Raw genomic sequence first — 24,171 nt, 5'->3', positions numbered from 1 at the left:
AACCATACTGGATTTCTACTATCGTGGGTTAGGTTTGCCTTTAGATTTTCTTTTTATTGGGGCTCGATCAGAGATGACTCAGCAGTTCTTTTTTTCGGAGCTGGGGACCGAACCCAGGGCTTTGCGCTTCGCTTCCTAGGCAAGCGCTCTACCACTGAGCTAAATCCCCAACCCCAAGTTCAGTCAATCTCTAAAGTCCTCTAGGGGATTGTATTCACAAGCACGTATACATATACACACATAACTTAACATAAAATAAATCCTTAAACCGGACCTTGTCGTGCAGGCCTTTAATCCCAGCACTGGGGAGGCAGAGGCAGGCAGATCTCTGAATTCAAGACTGGCCTTGATCTACAGAGAAAGTTCCAGGACAACCAGGGCTGCACAGAGAAACCCTACCTCAAAAAAACAAACAAACAAACAAACAAATTAATAATAATAATAATAACAACAACAACAACAACAACAACAATAGTTTGTTTATTTAGGGACTGGAGAGATGGCCCAGCAGTTAAGAGCACTTGTTATGTTGCTCTTGCAGAGGACCAAGAAGCGTCAATTCCCTTCATCCATACAGTGGCTCACAACTGTCTGTACTCCAGTTCCAGGGGGTGGAATGTAGTTCTCTGACATCCACAGACATCAGGCATTCACATGGTACACAGACATATATGGGAGCAAAACATTTGTACACATAAAATAAGTAAATCTAAAACATATTTTAAGCTGTTGCAAAAAGTAAAGTTTATTCATTACTGTGTGTGCGTGATTTGAGGTGGGGAGAATGTGCCATAGCCAAGTCCAGTTGAGTCTTCTACCTTTTCAAGGGTCCTCAGGATCTACTCCACATAATCTCTGTGTAAACTTTGCCTGGAACTTGCTACACAGACCGAATTAGTTAGCCTAATACTCATGACTCTTCCTGCAGCAGCCTGCCAACCACTGTGCAGGCATTATAACCCAGTTTGTGCCACTCTGTGCCCACCTTTGCCTGTTTTTTCTTTTAATTGTTAAATCATCATCTTTATTGTTTATATTTATTTACATGTGTGGTGTGCACATGGATGTGCTATGACATGCACATGGAGATCAGAGGACAACTTGCAGGAGTCAGTTCTTTGCTTCTTCGTGAATTCCAGGTCAGCCAGAGTAGGTCCTGGGGAATGAACTCAAGTCCTCATGCTTTTTGTATCAAGACTTTTACATCTCCAAGACCCAGTTTGGGAGTGGGGAGGGGGAGGGAGAGGAGGGAAGTCTGGCTTTTATTCACTTGTCCCATGGTGAAACTTTTCTGAGTTTTTTGGAGTTTGATATTTGTTTTGTTTATCTATGTTTTTTGTTTATTTGGTTGTTTGATTTGGTTTGGGCTTTTTGAAGCAGGGTTTCTCCACATAGCCTTGGCTGGCTGTCCTGGAATTTGCTCTGTGGACCAGGCTGGCCTTGAATTCAGAGATCTGCCTGCCTCTGCCTCCCCAGTGCTGGGATTAAACTGTGGCCAGAAGCTCTGCCTTGGTTTTTTTGTTGTTGTTTGTTTGTTTGGTTGGTTGGTTGGTTTTGGTTTTGGTTTTTTTGGTTGTTATTGTTTTTTGGTTTTTTTTACAGTGTCTCACTATGAATCTCTGACTGACCTGAACTTAACTCAGTCCCTCACTTCCCTCTTCCCCAGATCAACTCCTCCCACAAGAAGAGCACGCTGTACGCACATAAGGTCTATATGCAGACAATCTAGCTTGGCCCCATACACGTGAGTTCATATTTATTGCTTCAGTCTCTGTGAGCCCCACTAAGACTTGATTCCACGTTTTTAGAGTGTTACTCTAGCTTCTACAATCCCAATCCTTCTTACCCCTCTTCTTCTGGGTTCCCTTGGATCCCCTAGTGTTTGGTTGTGGATCTCTGCTTTGCTCCCATCGGTTGCTGGAGGAGGCCTCACTGATGACTATTGGGCCAGGCACCAATCTGTGAATGTAACAGAGTATCATTAGAAATCATTGGGTTGGGGATTTAGCTCAGTGGTAGAACACTTGTCTAGCAAGGGCAAGGCCCTGGGTTCAGTCCCCAGCTCCGAAAAAAAGAAAAAAAAAAAGAAAAAAGAAATCATTAATCATTACATTGGGGCTGGAGGGATGGCTCAGTGGTTAAGAGAATTGACTGCTCTTCCAGAGGTCCTGAGTTCAATTCCCAGCAACCATGTGGTGGCTCACAACCATCTGTAATGAGATCTGATGCCCTCTTCTGGTGGCTACAGTATCCTCACATACATTAAATAAATAATATATTTTTTAAAAAAAGAAATCCTTACATTGACTTGTTTTGGTTTGGTTTGGTTTTCTGGCCAGTTGTCCTAGGTCTCTGGGCAGGTTCCTGGTCGTCCAGGGAGTGTCAGACTTGGGCTCTCTCTAGTGTATTGGGTCACAAGTTGGAGTAGTCATTGGTTGGCCACTTCCACAAGTTCTGGGCCATGCCATCACAGCATGTCTTGTAGGCACGACAGATTGTAGATTGGAGGTTTTGTGTTTGAGTTGATGTCCCATTCCCACTGCTAAGGATCCTTTCCTGGATATAGAGGATGGTCAGTTCAGACTCAGTATCCCCCATTAATAGGAGAATTCACTAGGGTCATTTTCGTAGATTCCAGGGAATTTCCACTGCACTGGGTTTCCTCATCAACCCCCAAATGCCTCCCAATTCCAGTCGTCTCTCCCAGGACAACTCCATTTCTCTCACCCCCTGGTCGATCCTTCCTGTTCCCATCCCCACACACTGACAAATCTATTTGCCCTTGCTAGGAAGACTGTAACATGATTATACTTTATGTAACCACTGATGTCCACTTATAAGTAAGTATATGTTTGTCTTTCTGGGTCTGAGTTACCTCACTCAGGATGATCTTTTATACATAGTTCCATCCATTTGCCTTCAAATTTCATGATGTTGCTGTTTTTAACTTCATAGTGTAAATGTACCATATTTCTTTATCCATTCTTTGGTTGAGGGACATCTAGGTTATCTGCAGTTTCTGGCTATTATGAAAAAAAGGTGCAACGAATATGGTTGAACAAGTGTCCTTGTGGTAGGATGGAGGATCCTTTGGATATATGCCCAAAAGTGGTATAGCTTGGTCTCGAGGTAGATTGATTCAATTCTCCAAGGAACTGCCATATTGATCTCTATAGTGGCTCCACTAGTTTTCATCCCACCAGCAATGGAGGAGGGTCCCCCATGTTCCACATCCTCCCCAGCATAAGCTATCACTTGTGTTATTGATAATAACCATTCTGACAATATAAGGTAGACTCTCAAAATAATTCTGATTTTCATTCTCCTGATGGCTAAAGATATTGAACAAGAAGTCTTTCGACTTTATGTATATGAGTACACTATAGCTGTCTTCAGACACACCAGAAGAGGGCATCAGATCCCATTACAGATGGTTGTGAGCCACCATGTGGTCACTGGGATTTGAACTCAGGATCTCTGGAAGAGGAATCAGTGCTCTTAACTGTTGAGCCATCTCTCCAAGCTTCCTGATTCTTGCTTATGGGGGCAAGGTAACCAGGAGCTGGTGTTTCCTTCTGTTGACTTTGCCTCCTAACCTGCACCCAAGGAGTACATCTGGGTTCATACTGGCCAGTATGATGGGCAGATGCCAAGTGCCAAGCGCCAAGATCATTGTAGGAGGAGATGACTCCTTCAATATCTCATTTAGTGAGATAGCTGCTGGCAAGTGTGCGCTGACAAGTTATTTTTTTTTTCTTTTTTTCTTTTTTTTTCGGGGCTGGGGACCGAACCCAGGACCTTGCGCTTCCTAGGTAAGCGCTCTACCACTGAGTCAAATCCCCAACCCCGTTTTGTTTTTTTGGGTTTTTTTTTTTTAATTAATTTATTTATTTATTTATTATAAGTACCCTGTAGCTATCTTCAGACACACCAGAAGAGGGCATCAGATCTCATTATAGATGGTTGTGAGCCACCATGTGGTTGCTGGGATTTGAACTCAGGACCTCTGGAAGAGCAGTCATTGCTCTTAACCACTGAGCCATCTCTCCATTCCTGTTATTTTTTTTTAAGTTTATTTCATGTATATGAGTACACTGTAGCTGTCAGACACACCAGAAGAGGGCATCAGATCCCATTGCAGATGGTTGTGAGCCACCATGTGGTTGCTGGAAATTGAACTCAGGACCTCTAGGAGAACAGTCAATGCTCTTAACCACTGAACCATCTCTCCAGCCCCTGACAACAGTTATTAAAGACAGAACCCACAGGCTGGAGAGCTGGCTCACTGGTTAAGGGTACTGTCTACTCTTCCAAAGGTTCTGAGTTCAATTCCCAGCACCCACATGGTGGTTCCCAACCATCTATAATGGAATTTGATGACTTTTTCTGTCCTGCAGACATATATGCAAATAGAGCACTCATACGAATAAATAAATAAATCTTTTTTAAAAGTTAAAAACAGATGGGGTCTGTACTGATACCCCTCCAGCTTTTCCATCATGAGAAGCTCATTATAGGCAAGGGAGATGCTGCCAATAACTATGCCAAGAAGACCTATCCAAGGACAACGAGATCAATGATTTTGTCTTAGATGGAATTTATAGGCTGACTAGTGGGTGCTCAAGCCTTGTTTTTCCATACCTTTAGCAGGAAAATGGCTCTAGTTCTCCTTGATGTTAAGTGTCTTTCGGCTGATTGCAGCTGGAGTTCTTCACTTAGCCAGCCCCAAGTTTTCACAGCTGTCGTTGAACCCTGCAACTCCATCTTCACTGTCTTGCAGCACTTTGGGTCTTCATGGTAGACAATGAGGTCATCTCTGATCTGTCATAGAAGCCCCAATACTGAGCACCCAACCTACATTAACCTTAATTGCCATCTTTGGCAGTTCATATCTTCTACCATTGTTCCCCTTCCATTTGATAGATATCCGATTTCACCTTCCCACATAGGCCCCATCCTCTCTGCTGAGAAAGCCTATCAGGAGCAAGGTTCTACAGCAAAGATCACAAATACTTACTTTGAGCCAGCCAATCATATGCTAAGATGTGCCGTGGTAAGCACAGGGGTTTGATGCCTGTTGGTCTGGTGATACGGCTCCCAAGGATGTCCCTGTGAGGTTTGCCACCATTGAGACCATGTACAGCCTGCAGCTTGTCATCTCCAACTCCGATGACCTCAAGGCTGGCATACACCTTTCCCAGTGCTGCCTGGTAGAGACAGGGACCAGTCACGGTGAGCTGAGTGCATGCTGAACAGCACCGGTGCCATTGCTCAGGCCTGGGATCACCAGACCACAAGTGTGACCTGATACGTGCAAGGTGTACCTTTGTCCGCTGGTGTGTGGAGGAGGGGATAGAGGAAGGAAGGACTATTCAGGTCCATGAGGGCACTGCTACCCTAAAGACATACAGGAAGGGCGACGTGAATGCCATTGAGGGGAAGGGAGAAAGAAAGAAGGGAATACTGATCATCTAGTCTTTTCACTGCAGCCCTATTCCTTGAACTTGACCTCCAGCCTCAGCTGACAGCCACTAACAGCTTCCTGATTAGGTTATCTTTGTTCATCTGAAAAATATAATTCAACCAATGTTTTAGCTGTTCGCAGCTCCAGATTTAGTCCACCATACAGACAAGAGTTCGATAACCTGACGTTGTTTCTAGTCCAGTCACTTCTCACGAGCTCCAGCTTTACCAGAAGCCTGCGGGAACCTCTGCTTGGGCATCTATAGGCAACTCAAATTCAATAAATTACCATCCACCCAAACCCTTGCTTTAGTTTATCCACTAAAGAGGCCAATGTCTCTTGGTTCCTCCTCTTTTCAGAGTCCCACTGACCCTGTTTACAAAACAGCTTCCACCTTCTACTTGCCTCTACATGTGGACTCTATTCCACATAACAGACACCTGTCACACAAAAGCTTTACTGGCCCCATTTCCTCCAGCCACTTCCTGCTCAGTCATTCCGACTTACCAGCTCAGAGTTAACAATCAGGCTCCTATAGCAGTCAGGTAGTGTAGTTGAGGTAAGGTGGGTAGAAACCATGATGGTTCACCATCAGAGAGGCCATGGCACTTGCTCCCATTTTATTACAGTAAGGGACACAGGGCCTAGGTCGCTAACTTTTCAAAATTTCAGGGAAAATAAGGGGATGGAGAAATGGCTCGGTGGTTAAGAGAGTTTGCTGCTGTTACAGAAGACCTGATCCAAGTTAGGTTCCCAGCATCTGTGTGGGGTAGTTCACAACTGCTTGAAACTCTCGCTCCAGGGGATCAAAAGCCCTCTTCAGTCCTCTAAAAGTATTTGTGCGCGCACACACACACACACACACACACACACACACAAATAATTTTTTCTTTTTTTCTTTTTCTTTTTTTTCTTTTTCTGCTAGGCAACCGCTGTACCACTGAGCTAAATTCCCAACCCCAAATAATTTTTTTTTTTTCGGAGCTGGGGGCCGAACCCAGGGCCTTGTGCTTGCTAGGCAAGCGCTCTACCACTGAGCTAAATCCCCAACCCCCAAATAATTTATTTTTTATCATTTTATTCTTTAATGGAAAAAGCCATTAATATTCAAACAAAGGAATCACATTTTAAAAACCCTATACATACGAAACAGCTTCCAAGAACATTCAAGCAGCAGTCAGGAGGGAAAAATGTTTCAATAGCCCAGTTTTCTTCAAAATATGCCAGAGAATACAATCCAATTCACTGCTACAATTCATAGAATTCTTCAGTGTTTTCTTGAGATGCTGAGGTTCACTGTTGGCAGTTTCCAGTGGCCGGCGAGTACTGCTCGGAAAGGCCAGCAAATAATTTTTTTTTAATCAGTGGCTTGGAGAAGGGCTTGGCAGTCAGGAGGACTCACCTGGTACTGGAAAGCTTCAGTTCTGTTCCCAGCACCTGGGAACATGGCTAACAACTGCCCAGAACTCCCAGCTACAGGGGATCCTGTGCCTTCTGGCTCTCCACTTACATGGATATACTCACAGTGACTTAACTTTTAAGAAAAAACTACTAAAAAAAAACCCCCAGAAACACAAATATTTATAAACCATCTGCTTGCTGTTTTAGTTTCTGAGACAGTGTTTCTTTGTGTAGCCCACACTGAGCTGGAACTCACTCTGTAGATCAGGCTAGTCTTGAACTAAGAGATCTATCTGCCTGCCTCTGCCTCAGAAGCTCTGTGGTTAAAGGTATGCACCACCACCACCTAGCCACCTGGTGTTCTTTAAAGCATGGATAATTAAATAAAATAATAAAAATAAAAAATAAATATGGATGGTGATAGCTATATATAAAACGGAGAGACTTCAAGCCTGCCTCCCTAAAAAAAATCCCTAACTCTTCATGTATAGAAAATAGATTTCAACAGTTTGCTCTCTCCACATAATACCTTTTTTCTTTTCTTTCTTAACTACAATTAATTTAAGTCATACATATGTGCTTGTATGCTGTGTGTGTATATGTGTGTGTGTATGTGTGTACACACACGCACGTGCATACTCACCCTAGAGGTATAGAATCCCCTGGAGCTGGAATAAAGATTGTTTGTGAACCACTAGATGTAGTTTCTGGGAATCGAACTATGGTCGAAGGGCAATAAATGTTCTTAACCGCTGAGCTATATCTCCAACCCCAAATACCCTTTTCTTCCTTTGACCCTTGGTGATAGTAGCCCTCATCTCCGTCTCTGGGCATATCCCTGTCTCTTTTGCAGTGCTTAAAGTATATTGTGTTATGGTTATTTGTTCTCAAAAACATATATTATATATATATATATATATATATATATATATATATATATATATATATATATATATATATATATATATATATATATATAATCGTTATGCCGTCAACATCTAACTGGCACTTGACATAGCTGTCCTCTTGAAATGTTTGCTGATCTTAGTTCCTGTTTGTGCTCAAGACTGGCGAAGCTGATGGCGCAATACGGTTAATGAATCCGGATGACCATTAGAGGGCACACTAATCCCATGCCGTTCCGTCCCAAAGGCCCAGCAGTTTGGAGTTCCCCAGACTCGCTCCTTCATTTATTCTTCCCATGATCATTTCCACCCAGAACTCCACAGTCCCATTTTAATAATCTTCCACACAAAACACTCAAACGACGTTACATCTCTTCCCTAGCCACCCACCCTCTCTCCCCAGTTTCTGTTAGTATTTGGGAATTAAAGAGTTAACTCCACCCTCCCACCTGGTCATCTTGCTCAGTTAATCTGCGCGATCTGGGAGGCGGCGAAGAAGAAAGGGGAGGTACTCATTGATGGACTGGGTAACCCGGACTCTGGCTCGCCCCTACTTGATTGCCTTTTCTAGAAACCCTCCCAAACTCCTATTAGCCACACACACCTTTTCCGGCCAAGATCCAAACAAGCTTTCCTCTCCCTAGGAACCAGGTAGACCAGAGGGGCATAGGACAGAGGGCGGGGGGCAGCTTCTTCACACCTCCTTCCTCAGCCCTAGTCCCCCGGCGGCCTAGCCGCCCCGCCCGCGGGTGCTGCCAGGGGAGGGAAACCTCGCGCAGCGGCAGCGGGCCGGAAAGAGGGTCAGCAATAACTGGCGCACGGGAGGGTGGGGAGCCAGCGGTAGTCAGGGCTGGGAGGAAGGAGTTAAAGAGTCAGGATTGGTTCCCCCGGCTCTCTTGTCACCGAATCTGGGAGGGGAGGATTCGCTGCCCTGGCTCGGGACCTTGTGGTCCCGTCCCCCCCCCCGCCCGCCTCCGGAACGGCCGGAGACTGGGGCCAGCCGGACGCCCCTTCTGGCACACTCCTGGGGCAAGCGCGAGCGCACACTCCCCTTTCCTTGCTGGCGCTCCCTCTCCCCTCGCTCTCTCTCTCTAGACCGTCCTCTCCTTCCCTCGCTCTCCACCGACTCCCTTCGGGTGCTGTGCTTGCTCCCACCTGCTCTGAAGCGCTCTCCGCTCTCGGACGCTCCCAATTTAGCGCTCCTGCTCGACGGCCGAACCGTCGCAGCCTCCGCAGGCAGCGTGCCCTCGGGGTTGCGGCTTCAACCCACCCCAGCTTCCTCCCTCGCTACGACTCGGGCGCCCTGGACGTTCGACCCTCGCCGCTGAGCCCGAGGATGGCGAGCAGACCATGGTGACAGCGCTGCCCGGTCGCTGCACTCGCTGAGGCCATGCCGGGCTCCCGACGCGTCCGTCCGCGCCTAAGGGCGCTGCTGCTGCTGCCGCCGCTTCTGCTACTCCGGGGCGGCCACGCGAGCGACCTGACCGTGGCTGTGGTGCTGCCGCTGACCAACACCTCGTACCCGTGGTCCTGGGCGCGTGTAGGGCCGGCCGTGGAACTGGCTCTCGCGCGGGTGAAGGCTCGGCCGGACTTGCTGCCGGGTTGGACGGTCCGCATGGTGCTGGGCAGCAGTGAGAACGCGGCGGGCGTCTGCTCGGACACCGCCGCACCGCTGGCCGCGGTGGACCTCAAGTGGGAGCACAGCCCCGCGGTGTTCCTGGGCCCCGGCTGCGTCTACTCCGCTGCCCCGGTGGGGCGCTTCACCGCGCACTGGCGGGTGCCGCTGCTGACCGCCGGCGCCCCGGCTCTGGGCATCGGGGTCAAGGATGAGTATGCGCTAACCACCCGCACAGGACCCAGCCATGTCAAGCTGGGCGATTTCGTGACGGCGCTGCATCGACGGCTGGGCTGGGAGCACCAGGCGCTGGTGCTCTATGCAGATCGGCTGGGCGACGACCGGCCTTGCTTCTTCATAGTGGAGGGGCTGTACATGCGGGTGCGTGAACGCCTCAACATCACAGTGAATCACCAGGAGTTCGTCGAGGGCGACCCGGACCACTACCCCAAGCTACTGCGGGCCGTGCGGCGAAAGGGCAGAGGTGAGGCTGGCACCCGCCGGACAGCTGGCTCGTGCGGCCTGATCTCCGGCCTGTCCACGGGCCTGGCATTCCTCCTTTGGGGGCCAGGCTTCCTCCTCTTAGCGTCTTGCTCAACATGACTTTCCTACCTCGGAGTTTCTAGTTCCCTCTCTCCGCGCCGGGTTTGCATTCCTACCCTCTCCTCCTCCCGTCCTGTCTCAAGTGACCTTCCTGCTGCGAACTTTCTTGATTTAAGCGCGGAAGGGCCTAGTTCTAGCGCTACTGCTCCCTCAGCTTCCTGACTCCTCTCTCCAGTTTTCGCTCTACCCTACCACGGTCTCTCTCCTCCGGTTCCTTCTATTGCTCCCACACAAGCTCTCAGGCTCTCGGGTCCCTTCTCCCGCAGATTCTTCCTGCAGTCTTGGTCCCCCACCCCCACCCACATCCACACACCTTGCCCCACCTTCTCTTCCTTCCTCCCACCCCTATCTCTCTTCCTACTCTGCACACCTTCTCCCTTCTTTCCCGTTCCCTTGCTAAGGCCCAGACTGAGCCAGGAGTCGCTGTCCTTTAAAAACTACAAACTCAGAATTCCCTCCCTTTTAGTACCCTGCGTGTTCATTCATGTGGTCTCTCTCTCTCTCTCTCTCTCTCTCTCTCTCTCTCTCTCTCTCTCTCTCTCTCTGTGTCTCTCTCTCTCTGTGTCTCTCTCTCTCTGTGTCTCTCTCTCTGTGTCTCTCTCTGTGTCTCTCTCTCTGTCTCTCTCTGTGTCTCTCTGTCTCTCTGTCTCTGTCTCTCTCTCTGTGTCTCTCTCTCTGTCTCTGTCTCTCTCTCTCTCTCTGTCTCTCTGTCTCTCTCTCTCTTCTCGTCTCTTCTCTTCTCTTCTCTTCTTCCTCCTTTTCCTTCAGTTATCTACATCTGCAGTTCTCCGGATGCCTTCAGGAATCTGATGCTTCTGGCCCTGAACGCTGGCCTGACTGGGGAGGACTATGTTTTCTTCCACCTGGATGTGTTTGGGCAAAGCCTTAAGAGTGCTCAGGGCCTTGTTCCCCAGAAACCCTGGGAAAGAGGAGATGGGCAGGACAGGAGTGCCCGCCAGGCCTTTCAGGTGAGTGCTGAGGTTTGAAGCCCAGGACTCTTAAGTTGTTGACATATCCTTTCTGGGCACTCTGCCCCTGTGTATCTGAAATGATTACAGAAAACAGGTTTTTGATAGTCTTGAGTTGAACCATGAACTTCGTGGGATTTAAGGACTAGAGGCTAAACAGATTATTTTATAGCCCTGAGTAAAAGAATATTAAAGACCCCTGGACTAGATAATGTTTGAATCCTTTTGCTCAACCACAGGACCATGTCATGCAGGACACATGGATCAATTTGATCTTTGTCTTATTTAATATTTATTATTTATTTTGGTTTTTGCTTGGTTTTTGTTGTTGTTGTTTTGTTTTGTTTTGTTTTGTTTTGTTTTGTTTGGGTCAGAGTCTCTCTATGTATTACTGGTTGTCCTGGAACTTATTACACAGATCAGGCTGGGCTCAAATTCAAAGATTCTCTTGCTTCTGCCTCCTGCATGCTAGGGTTAAAGACTTGTGCTACCACACCCAGCTAATCAACTTGATCCCGACCTAAACAGGCTGGTCTGAGAGGCAGGACCCCAGATGATAGGGACAGGATACAGGAAGGACTGGAGTCAGCTCCTACCACTCCCCCTTTCAATGATTCCTTCCTTAGGCTGCCAAAATTATTACTTACAAAGAGCCTGATAATCCTGAGTACTTGGAATTCCTGAAGCAGCTGAAACTCTTGGCTGACAAGAAGTTCAACTTCACCGTGGAGGATGGCCTGGTATGAGGGGGTCCTAGGCTCCTCCAGTGTGGCTCTCTAGACCCTAATTCATGGCTTTCTGTCAGTCTGTCCTACTCTCTCGGGCATTCCAGCATCACATCTCCCCTTCTTTCTTCCTATTATTTCTGAATCTCTCCTGATGGTGAAGGGGGACAATGGCGAGTTTAACCCTTGAACATGAAGTCCTCATCATGGAAAATGCAAGTGGCATATCCTGCCCTATCTTTCTCTCTAGCATGACTCGGTGTCAGATGAATTGTAGATGCAAAAGCATCTTTTAGGCAGTCATATTTGTGTGGACTTTGGGTGTCTTCTCTATCCCCTCCAAGCTCCCACTACCCCTCCCCAGTTCCCTGCCCACAACGCTACAGTTTGTCACTCTGAGCCCTTTATCTCTGCCCTATCTGAGCTCTGCTTGCTTCTACAGAAGAATATCATCCCAGCCTCCTTCCACGACGGGCTCCTGCTCTATGTCCAGGCAGTGACAGAGACTCTGGCACAGGGGGGAACTGTCACAGATGGAGAGAACATCACTCAGCGGATGTGGAACCGAAGCTTCCAAGGTCAGGGCCTAGAATTAACTGGAATGGGCTGCTTTGGGACTGGAGGTGAGAGTGAGCCCTAGATGTCCCAGCAGGAGACCACAGGAAGCCTATTACCCAGCTGGGTACCTTAAGTTTCCTAAAATTCTGCATGCTGTCTGCCATTCCCATAGCCAGCACGGCTGCCCTTTTCACTGTTGTGCATATATCCATGTTAGTGTCTGCATCTCTGTCGAGGGGGGTTGGAGGGTTGGGATGATGTAAGGCATCTCTGAACCTCCATTATTTCAAAACACAGCCTTCCTCCCCTACGGCCCTAGGTGTGACAGGATACCTGAAAATTGATAGAAACGGAGATCGGGACACCGATTTCTCTCTCTGGGATATGGATCCAGAGACGGGTGCCTTCAGGGTAAGTTCACACATACCCCAAGAAGACAATGCCTGCCAAGAATGGCCTATCATCCTCCTAACCGCACTCCACCCCACAGCCCTGCCAGGTATCTGCTTATTCTTTGGACATCTATGAGATACTAATGAGGCAGGCTCAACTAACTCTTCAGTCTGGGAGCAGCCAAAATGATGAGATGCGTAAACTTCCTCCCTCAGAGAACCCCAAGTCTGAAGAGGGAACATAGAGTCCTTCCCTTGAGTTCCTAAGACAGGTGGGACCCCATCCTAGCAGAGACAGGGACTCTGGCCAAGAAGAATGCATGTGTGCCTCTGTGTAAATGTAGCAAGGACAGGAAGGGACAGGGGTCAAAGGCACCAAGATTCAGATCTACTAGTGAAGGCCTCCTGGAGGAGACATATTAGGGCTAGAAGTGTACACTGAGGAATTATTTATGCCTTCCAATCAATACCAACTCCCTGAGTATAGGGTTGGGGTTTCCAATGTGGTTCCCTATGGTTGCTTCTCTGCAAACCTGTGAGTGTTCAAGTTTTTGCCCCTTAGTGCCCTGGCCATGGGTTGGAAGACTCATGGATAGTCACAGCAGGAACCAAGTGAGTAGTCCATGGTCCAAATGCAGGTCCTGGAAGTAGATTGGCGAGAGCAGGAGGCAGGATGGTAGGGGGGTCGACAGGCACTCACCACTCCTGTTCTCACTCACCACTCCTGTTCTCCCTCAGGTTGTCCTGAACTATAATGGTACTTCCCAGGAGCTAATGGCTGTGTCAGAACACAAATTATACTGGCCTCTGGGATATCCACCTCCTGACGTCCCTAAATGTGGCTTTGACAATGAGGACCCAGCCTGCAACCAAGGTGACCGGGCCCATGCTTCCAGAATCCTGTCGTGGAGCCACTGCCTCCTCCCCAGGGGAGTTAAACAGAGGTTTCCTTGCTCCAGACTTTACTTCCCTTCTTTTATCATATCAGACGATTCTGACTGACTATTAGATGATTTCTCCTTCCTATCGTCTAACCCTGGTCTCTCTTCTACAACTTGGACTCTCCCACAGACCACTTTTCCACACTGGAGGTTCTGGCTTTGGTGGGCAGCCTCTCTCTGATTAGCTTTCTGATTGTGTCTTTCTTCATATACAGGTAAGTTAAGGCACAGGGGTGTTAGGTGAGGCTGGGGAGACAGGAGCACAGAGAAGGGAGCAGGAGGAGAGTAGGCCTGGGAGGGAGCCTAACGCGGGAAAAGAATGCTTCTTTCACTCCCTCAGTGAGGAGGCAGAAGCTCCAGATGGAGTCAGGAAGGTGTGGATCAGTCATGTTGGTTCAGGCTAGGTTAAAGCCACAACGTAGCTGGGAAGTGACTTCAGAGCAGAGCCGATGCTGGTGTGGATCTGGCATCCTTTGCTGAGGGCAGATAGAAAGCAGTAGTTTAAAACCTTCAGGTAGCTAGACAATGGTGGTACAGGCCTTTAATCCCAGCACTCAAGAAGCAGATGCAGGTGAATCTGAGTTCAAGGCCAGCCTGGTCTACAGAGAGCGTTCCAGGACAGCCAGGGCTACACAGAGAAACCCTGTCTCCAAAAAACAAACTAGCAAACAAACAAACTTCAAGTACTAACCCAAAGGAGTTGGTTCTGGATAACAAATCGCTGAGAGCTAGGTGCTGACCCTAGACCACCCACCCCTCCCCTACCCCACACCCCAAATTCTCACCCCTGTGCATGTGGAAATGAAAGTACAGAGGGGGGATAAGGAAACAGGAAAGAGGAGGGAAGAGAGCAGTGCTGACTGAGCATGTGCGCCAGGCACTTCCACACTCAGGATGACACTGCATCCTGTAATAATTAAGAATGAAATGGAAGGGGCTGGGGATTTAGCTCAGTGGTAGAGCGCTTACCTAGGAAGCGCAAGGCCCTGGGTTCGGTCCCCAGCTCCGGAAAAAAGAACCAAAAAAAAAAAAAAAAAAAAAAAAAAAGAATGAAATGGAAGCCGGGTGTGCTACACATAAGCTTTATTCCCAGCACTGGGGTGGTAGAGGCAGGTGGATCTCTGTGAGTTCAAGGCCAGCCTGCTGGTCTACATAGGGACAACCCAGGCCACATAGTGAGATCCCTGTCTCATAAACAACAACAACAACAACAAAACAAAAAAACCCAGAGGCCTCCAGTCTCCAAAGGAAGAAACTAAAGTGACTTTTCCCCTGGGATAAGATCCCCTGTGAGTTAGAATTTCTCAGGCCCCAAGCTCTCAGCTCTGAGAACAGGACTCCCTCAAGCATCTCTTAGCATGTGGGATGTGCTGGGACTCTGAGGGGCTATGGAGCACCTGCCAGGGGTAGGGGCTCAGGTGCAGGCTTCACATTCCAGGAAGATGCAGCTGGAAAAGGAGCTGGTCTCAGAGTTGTGGCGGGTGCGCTGGGAGGACTTGCAGCCCAGCAGCCTGGAGAGGCACCTTCGGAGCGCTGGCAGCCGGCTGACCCTGAGTGGGGTGAGGACACCATTGTCTCTGTAGGATGGGAATAGCTGAGTCCCAAGGGCTGATGAGTTAGTAGAAGCTGCTTCTAGATGAGGTGACTCACCTGGACCCAGGACTTGGGAGGTTAATATGGAAAGATTGCTGTAGGTCTGAGGCAAGCCTGTGCTACAGAATGGGACCCCGTCTTGTAAAACCAAAACCAAACAAAAGAATAGGTCTACCCCCAGTTCTGCCTTCACTTGCTTACCCTGACATTGTCTTAGATGAGGGTTATAGTTACAGCCTCTGTAACAAGGCTCTCTCAAAGCTCGAAGGAAGATAGTCTAAGTAAATACATAAAGGAGGGTGGGAGCTAGCATTGGTGACTCACACCTGCAATCAATCCTAGCCTGGGAGGGTGAGTCTGGGGCACTGCTACAAGTTCCAGGGCAGCCTGAGCTAAAGAGTAAGACCCTATCTCTGGAGGGTGACACAGATAAGGGACAGTGTGACTGAACCTAGAACTTCCAGGATGCAGAATGACCTCTGGGCTGGCCAATAGATGACTATTGTTTCTCTCTGTAGCGAGGCTCCAATTATGGCTCCCTGCTAACCACCGAGGGCCAGTTCCAAGTCTTTGCCAAGACAGCATACTATAAGGTAGGTCTGGGGAAAGATTGCTGATCTTGGGCCCCTGGTGGAGTGTGGTCTGAAGAATAAGAGATGGTAGCCTGCCAGGGAACAGGGGTAGTCCCAGGGCAAGGATGGGCTTTTAGAAGCAGGTAGAGAACTGCTGTCATGGATGGGTTTCAGAAGCAGATTGGGGTCTCGGGCCATCTCCTGAGTAATAAGTCTCCATTTCCTGCTCAGGGCAACCTTGTGGCTGTGAAACGTGTGAACCGGAAACGCATTGAGTTGACACGAAAAGTCCTGTTTGAACTTAAACATGTAATTAAGGGGAGCAAGGTGGTGGCTTGGGAAGGGCTTGGTGGGTACTCCAAGAGAGTAAGCCAACTGATTATGGAGGGATCTATACAGCTGGGATGGGCCCATGAGTCTTGAGGGTAGGAAGGAGATCGGTCATAAGATGAGAGATCACTGGGCCCTCCAGGCCCCAGATGGGTTGTCCTCACATGTATAGGAAATAAAGGGTTAGGGAGCAAATTCCGAGAAAGAATGGTAACAAACATGTGACTTGGTGAGGTTTGAAGCCTCTGCCAGGGCCTTGATGCTGCCCCAATCTGCAGATGCGGGATGTGCAGAATGAGCACTTGACAAGATTTGTGGGTGCTTGTACCGACCCCCCCAACATCTGTATCCTCACAGAGTACTGTCCCCGTGGAAGCCTACAGGTGAGTGGGACAAGAAGAAGTGGGACAGTGAAAAAGCCTAGGTTCTAGCCCTGGCTCTTACCCCATTGACCATGAGCCCAGATAAGCCCCCTCTTTGTGGCCATGCTTGGCCCTCTCTGTAAATGGGAGTTGGGGGCTGGCATGGCACTACAGTAAATCCAAGTGTCCAAGCTTACACCAGTAGCTCCCTTGTACCCTCCTCCTACTCCCAGGGGGGTCTGACTCTTGCTGCCCCAGCAGGACATTCTAGAGAATGAGAGTATCACCCTGGACTGGATGTTTCGGTACTCGCTCACCAATGACATTGTCAAGGTGAGTCCAGAGGAGATCACTGGATGCCAGGCAAGAGATGGGCATGGTTGGAAGTCATACTCATGTCTAAGCCCTCTTGCCTTCCTAAATGTTCCAGGGAATGCTCTTTCTACACAATGGGGCCATTTGTTCCCATGGGAACCTCAAGTCATCCAACTGTGTGGTAGACGGGCGCTTCGTGTTAAAGATCACAGACTACGGTCTTGAGAGCTTCAGAGACCCGGAGCCAGAGCAAGGACACACCCTCTTTGCCAGTGAGTCTGACTCTTTTTTTTTTTTTTTTAAGATTTATTTATTATATATAAGTACACTGTAGCTGTCTTCAGACACAACAGAAGAGGGCATCAAATCTCATTATGGATGGTTGTGAGCCACCATGTGGTTGCTGGGATTTGAACTCAGGACCTCCGGAAGAGCAGTCGGTGCTCTTAACCACTGAGCCATCTCTCCAGCCCTGTGAGTCTGACTCTTGACCCTAGGATCTCTGCTGCCAGCACAGCTGAGAAGGGACACTGAGATCTAGCCTCTGCAAGACTTGAGTATATCTCCCATCTCCATGCTCAACCTTCATTGGTTAAAAAGGAAGTCAGACTAAGTGGTCACTGGTTCTCAGCACTGTGCTGTGTCCACAGGAGTCCTAGCCAATGTCTTTCTTTTATTGTAGCATTTCCTATTAGAGTGTAAAATCCCTTATCCCTTCTATGACTCCTGACCTCTGATCCACAGAAAAATTGTGGACGGCACCTGAGCTCCTGCGAATGGCTTCGCCACCTGCCCGTGGCTCCCAAGCTGGGGATGTGTACAGCTTTGGTATCATCCTGCAGGAGATTGCCCTAAGAAGTGGGGTCTTCTATGTGGAAGGTTTGGACCTCAGCCCAAAAGGTGAGGATCACATGGCCTATATCCCAGCTGGTCTTGACGAATCCACCTCCAGAGAAGGAACCTCTCCAAACACCCCTACTGTTCCTTCTGGAGTGGGGAGTCAGCCACTCGCTGTCCTTTGCGCCATGGCTGCCAGTGACCAGCTCACCCCTGTGCTCTGGTCTGGACTCGCCCCACCTGCCTGTCCCAGCCGGTTGCCCAACTAGGCTTGCTGCTCTTCAGCGCATCCCCCTTCCACACAGAGATCATTGAGCGTGTGACTCGGGGTGAGCAGCCCCCATTCCGACCCTCCATGGATCTGCAGAGCCACCTGGAGGAACTGGGGCAGCTGATGCAGCGGTGCTGGGCAGAGGACCCACAGGAGCGGCCACCCTTTCAGCAGATCCGCCTGGCGCTGCGCAAGTTCAACAAGTTAGTGGTCTCTCCCCACTACAGGCACTATAAATCCCACACTTAAATTTTTTTCTACAGTGGCAGCCTACTGCAGCTCTTCACAGCCTCATAGATGTCTGCACAGCTGTATGATTTGGTTGTCCCAACAGCTCCCACCATTCACTACTCCTTCCTCTGCCAACATTGACATCCCACACCCTTTCCTGCCCACAGCCCTGTACTGACCCCCAGACTTAAGATAAATAAGACTATATGGGCCAGATGCTCCAATCCTTTCCCATTTCTTCCCATAGTCTCAGTCCTGCTCAAAAGCTCCTACCCCAGTCCTTGTGTCTCTTTTTTCTAGTATGCCCACTGGCTGGTTCTCTCAGTCATGTTTCTCTGCTGCCTGTCATCGTCCTCAGCTCTCCACCTCCTTCAAACTCATTTGTGATCAATAAGAATAAATATAGTATCCAGCATGGGGACTGGAGTGATGGCTTAACGGTTAAGAGCACTGACTGCTCTTCCAGAGGTCCTGAGTTCAATTCCCAGCAACCACATGGTGGCTCCTAACCATCTGAATGCCCTCTTCTGGTGTGTCTGAAGACCACGACAGTGTGCTCACATACATGAAATAAATAAATAAATCTTAAAAAAAAAAAAAAAAGGTACCCAGCTGGGCATAGAAGCAGGTGGATATCTATGGGTTCAAGGCCAGCTGTTCCTTTCACCTAAAATACCTGATAATGTGAACAGATCCAGCTATAACTACTTAGAGAGACCGTGTCTCTAAGGGTGGGGCCGGGCATGGTGAGTGCCTGAGTGTGGGCACTGCCAGGCAGGACCAGTCATCTCATTTCATCTGCCCCCCTGTACCCCACGGCCCTCAGGGAGAACAGCAGCAACATCCTGGACAACCTGCTGTCACGCATGGAGCAGTATGCTAACAACCTGGAGGAACTGGTAGAGGAGAGAACACAAGCTTATCTGGAGGAGAAGCGCAAAGCTGAGGCCTTGCTTTACCAGATTCTGCCTCAGTGAGTTCTAAGTTCTGCACACATGCATGCCTATGAGCGTGCGCGTGCGCGCACACACACACACACACACATACACACACACACACACACACGCATATAAACATATAGCCCTATCCTCACCCCACCTCACCTTCTGGTCTCTACCTACCCTCTCCCCTCAGCTCCGTGGCTGAGCAGCTGAAGAGAGGCGAGACAGTCCAGGCTGAGGCCTTTGATAGTGTTACCATCTACTTCAGTGATATTGTGGGCTTTACAGCTCTTTCAGCAGAAAGCACACCCATGCAGGTAAGCTGGAGTTCAGCCACAGGCAGCAGGAGTAGGTCATCTTGGTCGTCTGGTGAGTACTTCCTTCCCACTTGTCCCTGGTGGGAGCCCTCAGTCCCCATTTCTCTTGGCTTCCTTTGTCTTCCAGGTGGTGACTCTGCTCAATGATCTGTACACCTGTTTTGATGCTGTCATAGACAACTTTGATGTGTACAAGGTGAGGTTCTGAGTAGGGATAGGAAGGACAGGCAGACATGGACAGTCAGAAAATGTTCAGAGGGATACACTGAAACAAAACAAAACAAGGCCAGGCAGTGGTGGTGCACACCTTTAATTCTACCACTTGGGGGATAGAGGCAGGGAAATCTCAATGAGTTCAAGGCCAGCCTGATCTACAGAGCAAGTTCCAGGACAGCCAGAGCTACAGACAGAAAACCAAAGTAGGAGAAGGAGGTGGAGAATGGGAGAATGGGGGAGGAAGAGGAGAAGAGGGGAGGAAGAGGAAGAAGAAACAAAGAAAGGAAGAGAGAGAGAGAGAGAGAGAGAGAGAGAGAGAGAGAGAACAAAATAGAGACACACAGGGGGACCTAAGAACAGAGAAACTGGGGTCGGTGGCCACAAGGAAAGCTCCAGCCCCCCTGTCCTTCCTTCTTCCCCCGCCCCCGGCCCCCCATAGGTGGAGACCATTGGTGATGCTTACATGGTGGTGTCAGGGCTCCCAGTGCGGAATGGACAACTCCACGCCCGAGAGGTGGCCCGAATGGCACTTGCACTACTGGATGCTGTGCGCTCCTTCCGCATCCGCCATAGGCCCCAGGAACAGCTGCGCTTGCGCATTGGCATCCACACAGGTCAGACTACAGAAGGCATCCAGGGCTGAAACTAGGGAACAAGACTAAACCTTTATCCCCTATCTCTCACCACACACCCTGGGACCACATATCCCGACTCCTACCTCTTCTGGGGTGCTCACCTAACTCCTCTAACTTCCCTGGACTCAGCTCCCTTCTTTTCCCCTCCTAGGTCCTGTGTGTGCTGGTGTGGTAGGGCTAAAGATGCCCCGATACTGCCTCTTTGGAGACACAGTCAACACAGCTTCAAGAATGGAGTCTAATGGAGAAGGTAGGATGGCCCTTCTGGAGGGAATGAGAAGGGTGATTGCCCAGTGCATCCTGCTGCTTATGCCTTCCTAGTTCCTCAGCTTGCTCCTGCCTTCTCTCTGCCTACCCTGACTTCCCTTATGCACATAACTCCCACATTGTAAATTAAGACTATTGTTGGGGGTGGGGTTGGGGGTGGGGGGTTAAAAATGCACTAAGCCCACCTTAGCCCCAAAGCTTACTTAGGTACCAGAAATGTTTTCAAAGCACTTTTATTAGCTTACATCTGAGCAAAGCAATCTAACACAATCCCACTTTTTAGAGATTTTTAACAAGTGGCCTAACACTGAGGTATGTGATATAAGATATTTATATTCTTTATTTTAATATAGATCTCATTAAGCAACTCTGGCTGGTCTTGAACTTATAATTCTCCTGCTCTATTCTCCAAACTGGGATAACAGGCCTAAGCCATCAGCTTGGGAAACAAAGTCTATTTAATAATGATGATGATGATGATGATGATGATTATAATGATAATAGTTATTTAATGTACTAATACACCCACAAAGATAGGTGTTTTGCTGGTGAGGTAGCTCACTGGGTTAAGGTGCTTGCTGGCCAAGTCTGGTGACCTGAGATTGATCCTTGGAACCCATATGGTACCAGGAGAGAATGGATTCCACAAGTTGTCCTCTGACTTCCATGTATTCAACACATACCCACATGAATATATGTATACATACAATAAATGGATAAACATTATTTTAAATTTTATTTTTATTTATTTATTTTTTTTTTTTTTTTCGGAGCTGGGGACCGAACCCAGGGCTTTGCGCTTCCTAGGTAAGCGCTCTACCACTGAGCTAAATCCCCAGCCCCTTTAAATTTTATTTTTAAAAACTACAACGTGGGGTTGGGGATTTAGCTCAGTGCTAGAGCACTTGCCTAGGAAGGGCAAGGCCCTGGGTTCGGTCCCCAGCTCCGAAAAAAAGAACCAAAAAAAAAAAAAAAAAAAAACTACAACGTGCTAGAGTAGTAGTGCACATCTTTAGTCCCAGCACAAAGGAGGCAGAGGCAGGTGGATTTCTGAGTTGGAGGCCATCCCGGTCTACAGAGTGAGTTCCCAGACAGCCAGGGCTACACAATGAGACCCTGCCTAATGAAACAAAACAAAAACCAAACAACAATCCACAAAGTCTGAAAATGTCCTCCCCACCCACAATAAATAAATACATTTTAAAATTATGAGAAAATGTAATCTAAAACGCCAAGCATGTGACAAACTGTCATTCTCATTTCTGGGCCTAAGCTCCTCCACACAGCAGTAACTCTGTTTCAGGATTGTAAAAGATCTAGCACAATTCTTTGGGTAGGCAGTAGGCATCTAATAAATGCTCCTTTCCATCCATCCCTTGATCTTGTCCCCTGTTTCCTCTATTTTTGTGTATATGGCTATTGTCTGAGGCAGTATCTCAAGTTGCCAAGGTTGACTTGATCCTCTGGCTGGCACCTAACCTAAACGCTCAGATCACAGAATTGTTTCACCAGGTCTGTTTGTTTGTTTGTTTGTTTGTTTGTTTGTTTTTTGGTTTGTTATTTTGTCTTGAGACAGACACTCCCTCCCCCTCCCCCCCTTCCTTGTTTTGTTTGTGTAACAAGCAGCTCTGACTGTCCTGGACTTAATTTGTAGACCCCTCTGGTCTCAAACTCAGAGATTCTGCCTGCCACTGCCTCCACAAGTGCTAGGAATAAATGTATGTGTAACCACCTCTGTGAGAGCCTGTGGCAGACACTAACAGAAAGACACTCAGAATTCACACCTCTGCTTCCAGGTGTACACACACACACACATACACACACACACACACACACACACACACACACACATACACGAGAGAGAGAGAGAGAGAGAGAGAGAGAGAGAGAGAGAGAGAGAGTACTAAGTCAAGTAACTGATCTCAACAACTTACATAGTGTTTCCCATGGGCCCCACTAAATCTAGAAACTTTGTGAGTGCTTTATTTGCTTATTTGAGGGGTCTAAAGTCTCACTCAGGTGGAGAAGAGTGGAGTTAAACCCTCAGACAGCACTCACCCTTTTGAAATAAGCTCTGTCGGGGTTGGGGATTTAGCTCAGTGGTAGAGCGCTTGCCTAGGAAGTGCAAGGCCCTGGGTTCGGTCCCCAGCTCCGGAAAAAAAAGAAAAAAAAAAAAAAAAAAAAACCAAAAAAAAAAAAAAAGAAATAAGCTCTGTCACTGAGGGCCTTTTACACACTAGGGAGACAAAGGACATTGGTTTTAGTTATCTGAACTGATCCAAGCTGAGCTCCATACTGAGTTGGAACAGCATCTGCAGTGTGGGTTCCTAACCAGTGCTGTACGCCCCCTCGGGAGCTGGGTAAGTCTGAAAAGCAATCCTGGGCCATAGTATTTTTCCACAGTCAAAAAGATGCTCTGTAATCCCTTCCAGAATTGAGTCTCGTCTGGAGATTGATGGCTTAAAAAGTGTCCGTTGAGCTGAGAATATGACTCACTCCATAGAGTGCTTGCCTAGCAGGAAGAAAGCGCTGGGTTCTATCCCCTACGGCACATAAACCAGCCTTGGTGATGGTCATTCCAGCACATGGCAAATGGAGACAGGGAGGTCAGGAGGTCAGAGTCAGTTTAGATAACATGACCTCTTACTTCAAAAGAGAGTAAACAGGGCTGGGAAGGCCCAGAGTGTCAGCTCAGCAGTTTAGAGCTCTTCCTGCTCTTGTGGAGAACACGCGTGTGTTGTATAGGTATGTGTATGTTATGCAGTCACACTTCACAAGGTTCATCTGGGGCTTCCTGAGCTAAAGGAAGCAAGCGCCATGCTTCCTGGTCTTCATCTGCTTGCACCCTGCTGCTCCCATCTTTGGTGCTCCTCACCCTCCTCCCCTGTCCTCTCCAGCCCTCAAGATCCACTTGTCTTCAGAGACCAAGGCTGTGCTGGAAGAGTTCGATGGTTTCGAGCTGGAGCTCCGAGGGGATGTGGAAATGAAGGTAGAGAAGGACTCCTTAGACCCCAGAGGATCCCAAGGCCACGCCCGTAACTTAAATATCTCAAGTGATTTGGGGGAGTGGGTGTGCCATTCCCTAACCCGCCTAATCTTTTTATTTTCTCCAGGGCAAAGGCAAGGTTCGGACCTATTGGCTCCTGGGGGAGCGGGGATGTAGCACTCGAGGCTGACCTACTGCCCTGCTGTTCCTTGTCACCCCTCCTCCCTGTGCCAGAGGTGACAGAGGTGTCCAGCTTCCACCTCTCCCACAGCAGCCCAGCCACTGTGGAAGGATTAGGGACCTGACCAGCACAGTCACCAGATGTGACCTCTGAGAGAGGATGGAGATGGTGGGGACTGCAGGGGACACCTAAGTTTGTAGGACTGACTGAAACACACAGTCCCTCCCATGGCACCCTTGTGGCACACATGCCCAGTCCCACCCTTACTCTGCTGCCTAGATTGGGACAGCGATTCCTTCTCTGCCCTCAACTTAGCTCCACTGTGACTTATAGGGAGGGAATTGCCACCTGAAGGAAACAGAAAGAGGTTAGAGTTTGCAGGAGGCGGGCAGTCCTGTGTCACAAATACTCCCCTCACTTCCAGCCCACCACCTGCCCCACAGACTTTGGACACAGCTCACTGAGGAGAAGAGAAGCTGCCGGTTACCTTGCTTCTCCTGTGAACCAAACCATTAAAGTCTTTATTCCTGTGACACTGACACGTT

General features: G+C 48.6%; 1 protein-coding gene and 1 long non-coding RNA gene across 4 annotated transcripts; one reads left to right on the top strand and one right to left on the bottom strand.

Annotated features, from left to right (window-relative positions):
- Nucleotides 1-462: 462 nt before the first annotated feature.
- Nucleotides 463-8,586, bottom strand: LOC120101091 (uncharacterized). 2 transcript variants are annotated; one of them, XR_015676472.1, is made up of 6 exons: nucleotides 8,375-8,586; nucleotides 5,018-5,207; nucleotides 4,642-4,821; nucleotides 2,876-3,023; nucleotides 2,303-2,556; nucleotides 463-1,959 (listed from the first exon to the last, which is right to left on the bottom strand). It is a non-coding gene; the product is annotated as an uncharacterized LOC120101091 (long non-coding RNA). The 2 variants fall into 2 exon arrangements; XR_015676473.1 differs by lacking the exon at nucleotides 8,375-8,586 and adding an exon at nucleotides 5,325-5,397.
- Npr1 (natriuretic peptide receptor 1) lies at nucleotides 8,263-24,159 on the top strand. Of its 2 annotated transcripts, XM_087616108.1 has the most exons (23): nucleotides 8,263-8,421; nucleotides 8,866-9,869; nucleotides 10,757-10,956; nucleotides 11,583-11,696; nucleotides 12,124-12,259; nucleotides 12,559-12,650; nucleotides 13,370-13,505; nucleotides 13,703-13,787; nucleotides 15,011-15,131; nucleotides 15,684-15,758; nucleotides 15,969-16,046; nucleotides 16,346-16,450; nucleotides 16,691-16,762; nucleotides 16,860-17,016; nucleotides 17,489-17,644; nucleotides 17,887-18,055; nucleotides 18,910-19,056; nucleotides 19,218-19,341; nucleotides 19,469-19,537; nucleotides 19,997-20,171; nucleotides 20,344-20,442; nucleotides 23,357-23,448; nucleotides 23,573-24,159. In XM_087616108.1, the coding sequence occupies exons 2-23, from the start codon at nucleotides 9,161-9,163 to the stop codon at nucleotides 23,633-23,635; spliced, it is 3,174 nt and encodes a 1,057-aa protein (XP_087472234.1). In that variant the 5' UTR covers nucleotides 8,263-8,421; nucleotides 8,866-9,160; the 3' UTR covers nucleotides 23,636-24,159.
- The last annotated feature ends 12 nt before the right edge of the window (nucleotides 24,160-24,171 follow it).

This window comes from Rattus norvegicus, chromosome 2 (assembly GCF_021556685.1).
Source record: "Rattus norvegicus strain SHRSP/BbbUtx chromosome 2, alternate assembly SHRSP_T2T, whole genome shotgun sequence".
NCBI lineage: Eukaryota > Metazoa > Chordata > Mammalia > Rodentia > Muridae > Rattus > Rattus norvegicus.
The sequence above is the reverse complement of the archived record's forward strand: the minus strand, read 5'-3'. Positions and strand labels throughout refer to the sequence as shown.